General features: G+C 65.5%; 1 protein-coding gene across 1 annotated transcript in view; it reads right to left on the bottom strand.

Moving 5' to 3' along the window:
* LOC105854329 (keratin, type II microfibrillar, component 7C-like) overlaps window positions 1–4,162 on the bottom strand; it is a 6,836-nt gene that overhangs the window by 2,461 nt on the left and 213 nt on the right. Inside the window, exons 2-6 of the mRNA XM_012732306.1 lie at window positions 3,523–3,865; window positions 1,871–2,079; window positions 887–947; window positions 690–785; window positions 3–104 (exon numbers count right to left, since the gene is read on the bottom strand). Of these exons, the coding sequence (XP_012587760.1) occupies window positions 3–104; window positions 690–785; window positions 887–947; window positions 1,871–2,079; window positions 3,523–3,865 (811 nt within the window). The remainder of the gene's footprint in view (window positions 1–2; window positions 105–689; window positions 786–886; window positions 948–1,870; window positions 2,080–3,522; window positions 3,866–4,162) is intronic.

Below are 4,162 nucleotides of genomic sequence, written 5' to 3'. Positions count from 1 at the left end.
GCCTTGATCTCGGCGATGACGCAGTCCATGTTCAGGTCGCGGCTGTTGTCCATCTTGACGACCACCGAGGTGTCTGAGATGTGGGCGTGGAGCACGCGGATCTCCTGCGGGGGGGTGGGGGGGTGGGGGTAGAAGAACAACCGATTCACCGATGTTTCTTTGCCCTTCGCTGCCAAGGCCTCTAACCTCTGACTCATCTGAACCAGAGCCTCATGTTCAGAGCAGAAAAATCCTCTGATGAAGTTGTACAACATTTGGTATAGGAAAGATGCTTTTCAGTGGGAAATCATCACTTCTCAAATGCTGGCTCCTGGGATTCTGCAGCCCCACTCACAGCCAGGCCACCCCCTGCCAGCATCCTGCAGGTGCTCCCCGGGGCCTGGCCGTGGGCTCCTCGGCCCCCTAGCCCAGCCACACAAAGGAGCCTGCTGCTGCCAGGGGACCCTCAGCCACGTGCAGCAGGCCACGGCCCCAAGGCTCCCGCCTGGAGCTCCCCCTCTCCTGCCTGCCTGCCTGCCCGGGCCCGTCCGGGTCCTCATCCCCGTTTCTGCTTCTCGTTGTGCGGCCCCCAGGCTTCCAGCCTTGAGCCTGGGCTTCCCGGTCTGTGTCTGTGCTCAGCAGCCTCTTGCATGCTCCTGGGGGTCTGTGCAGGGATTCGGGGGTGCGGGCCGGGGCGGGGACCCCCTCACCTCCTCATACTCTCGCCGCAGGAAGTCAATCTCCTGGGTCAGGGCCTCCACGTTGGCCTCCAGGTCTGACTTGCGCAGGTAGGCGCAGTCCACCTCCTGTGGGTTGGAAGGGTGTGAGCAGCTCTCGGGGACACGGGGGTGCTGTGTGCGGGGCAGAGAGGAAGGGGCTCGGGCGGAGCTGGGCTTCAGGCACTGACCTTCTTTAGAGCCACGAACTCATTCTCTGCTGTGGCCCGAAGCGCAACTTCTTCTTCATACCTGTGGTGGTGGAGAGAATGCAGACCTGGCTCAGGAAGTGTGCAAGCAGCCGGGCCTGGCTCCAAGGCCCCCCTTGCCCGTCCCCCTGCCTCTGAAATGGGGGGAGACGAGGAAGAGATCCCAGGCCTGCTGGGACATGCCGGAGAAGGGAAGCGGCCGTTGTCACTCACCTTTGAGCTTTTTGGGAGTAGGAGAGAGGCAGAATCTGGAAAGTGTGTGTGTGTGTGTGTGTGTGTATGTGTGTGTGTGTGTGTGTGTGTGTACGGTGACAGACTGTGAGGTGCTCCCAGGTCTGTGTTTTCCTTTCCCTTTGCCTCTGACCTGCCTCAGGCATTAGGCTCCTGCAAGTTCCCTTCGGGCTCAGTCCAGAGACCTCGAGCCCGCCTCTGCCGCTCTGTGGGGCCAGGCTGGGAGCGTGGTGGCCGCGGCGGTGGCTGGGAGTGTGACTGAGGGGGCCGGAGGGCTCCTTTCCCGTAGCTGCTGTGCTCCCTGTCTACAAGGTCCCACCCGGGAACCGGAGGCCCGTCTGGGAGGACGGCACCTGCCTACAAGCAGGCTCTCTGCCCAGACGGCGTCTGCGCTCGTCCCTGGACTGTCACGCCAGGCTGGCGTCTGATGGCCCCCGGCAGCTGAGTGAAGGGGTAAACGTGGGAGCAGTGTCCTGGGCGTTGACGGCAGGACTCCAAGGATGGTCATCTTTCTGGGGTTCTAACAAAAGGGTCTGGTGATGGAGACAGCCCCCTGGGGGGCTGGAGGAGGACACGGCGAGCCTTCAGGATGGCCAGATCACCCCGGCCCCTTGAGGGAGGGCAGGGGAGCAGTCACGTACGTCCCTGTCTTCACCCAGAGACCCACACAGGCCCAGACACTCCCCCGTGTTGGACACTTCCTTTAAGCCCGAGCCGGCGCCTCTGGGCACTCACTTCTTCTTGTAGCCCTCCAGCACCTCCTGCACGTGGTTGAGCTCCGCGGCCAGCCGCCCGCTGTCGGCCTCCACGCACTCGGCCTCCCGCCTCAGCGTCTCGATGTAGCCGTTGAACAGCGGCTCCAGGTTGCTCTCGCAGCACTGGCGGTTCTGGTAGAACTGCCACTTGGTCTCCAGCAGCTTGTTCTGCTGCTCCAGGAAGCGCACCTGCAGCCCGGGGCAGAGTCTGAGCATCGCCTCGAAGGGCCCATGTGCAAGCGGGGGTCTCCACCCAGGCCCTGCAGCGCCACCCCTCTAACCCGGGGCCCTCCCTGGGGTTGTGTCCTCTCCCCCTGGCCCCAGCAGGGCTGAGTCAGCTCACGGCCGCAGGGCCTCCCTGCGAGCTCACCTGGATTATTCTAGGGTGACTTATGGAAAGTGCTAAGCCACGCTGAGTCCAGACTCTGCTGGTTTATAACGAGACCTCGGGCTCAACGTCACCCTCTCCAGAGTGCGGGGGGGCGGGGCGGGGCGCTCCCCTCCCTCGGAGGGTTTAACGAGCCCTGGTATGAAAGCACCCGCGCCCTGAGCGGCTGCCACACCGGCTGGGTGCCCGTGGGCATGCCGGTGAGCAGGCCAGCCTTTTTAGGAAGACAGGCGGTAACAGTCGAAGAATACAGCATGTGCCAGTTAGCGAAACCCTGCACCAACCACGCAATTGGGGGATAGCCCGACGCAGTGCGGGACGGACGCTCTGTTCCAAGCGCTTTCCTGACCCAGGAGGCTGCCAAGGCTGGGGCAGGGGCCACCCGTGGCCTGAGGTCTCAGGGGCAGAGGGGGCCCTGGCTCTGCTGTCTCCCCACAGAGGGGCGCTCTGCGCACGGCAAACTCACAGACGATGCGGCCCAGGGGTGCATGTCTATCTGCCGGCCACACGCCGGCTCACTCCTCTGCCGACATCCTCCGTCCACTGACTGGCCAGCCCTCTGGCCAGTCCTTTCTCGGGCTATCCTCGCGCACTATGCTGTGAGGAGTTTCTGATTTGGGGGGCCCTGCTGGGGGGCCTTGTCACGCAGGGTGACTTCTCTCAAGGCTGGCTCTGGCTCCCACAGGCCCCTGCAGGGGCGTGATGCCCGCGGAGACCGTGAGCACAGACTTCGGCTGGGTGCCTCGGCGTGTCCCTGCCTCTCTGGGAGGCGGGGGTGGACGGCAGCGTGGCCCACCCCCGGGGACAAGGCTCTCTGGCCCCAGCACAGCAGATAAGTAGCCTCTTGCAGAGAAACAGCGCTGCCTGACCCGAGCCCCTCCAGCAGCCTGCCTGCATCTCCCCCCTAGCCTCGCCCCGGGCACGGGGCCCGTCCTGGCTGTGTGAGAGGCTGCTTGGCTTCAGATGTGTCAGCGCCCACTGAGCCCCGACCTCAGCCCAGGAGCCCACGCGTCGCTCAGGGCGGAAGAGCCTGCCCCCATTTGCTTATGCGTTTTGATTCCGCCTTCTGCCTCCGACAGCAGCTCCTGGTGCCGCTCCTGCCCTTGTTTGCGCCCAGAGGTGCACCTGCCTCTGGGTTTGGGTGGGGAGCTCTGACCGACAAGGGCCTTGCCTCCGACTCCCGGCTCAGTGCCTAGTCCTGCGCATGCGTGGGGTTCAGGAAGGGCGTGATCCAGGACACCCACCTTGTCGATGAAGGCGGCAAACCTGCTGTTGAGGCACTTGATCTGCTCCTTCTCCTCATGCTTGACGCACTGCGCGTTGGGGTCGATCTCCAGGTTGAGCGGCGTGAGCAGGCTCTCGTTGACCGACACGGTGGTGATGCAGGGCGGGCTGGGGCCGCACACGCCGCCGGAGCGGTACCCGAAGCTGCTGCCGCAGGAGCCGGCACGGAAGCCCCCGCAGACGCTGCGGCTGCCGAAGCCGCCGGTGATGCCGCGGTAGCAGGAGACGCCGCGGTAGGGGGCGGCGCTGATGCAGCAGCGGCCGGGCCGGGGCCCGCAGGCCGAGGCGCAGCTGAAGGCTCCGAGGCGAGCAGAGAGGCAGGGCATGGTGGGGCGGGCGGCGGTGTGTGGCGGCTGGACCCCGAAGCCCGAGCTGCGCCTTATATCGCGGCCCGGGCCGGGGAGGGAGCGCGCGGCCAGCGCATTTACGAGCTTGGGGTCGGGCCTCGCGCCTCGTCGGGCGGGGAATCAAAGCGGGCCGGGTCGCCTCCATAAAACGGCTTCGCCTCCTGCCCGCGCTTTATGGAGCAGGGAAGGGCCTGCTCGGCGCAGCAGCTGGAGCGCGGCGGCCGCGGGGCGCGCCCTTCGGTCGGGACTCGCG

The sequence above is a fragment of the Condylura cristata genome, unplaced genomic scaffold (assembly GCF_000260355.1).
Source record: "Condylura cristata isolate star-nosed mole 26May11 unplaced genomic scaffold, ConCri1.0 scaffold00034, whole genome shotgun sequence".
Lineage (NCBI taxonomy): Eukaryota > Metazoa > Chordata > Mammalia > Eulipotyphla > Talpidae > Condylura > Condylura cristata.
Note: the sequence above shows the minus strand (reverse complement) of the source record. Positions and strands in the feature narration are given on the sequence as shown.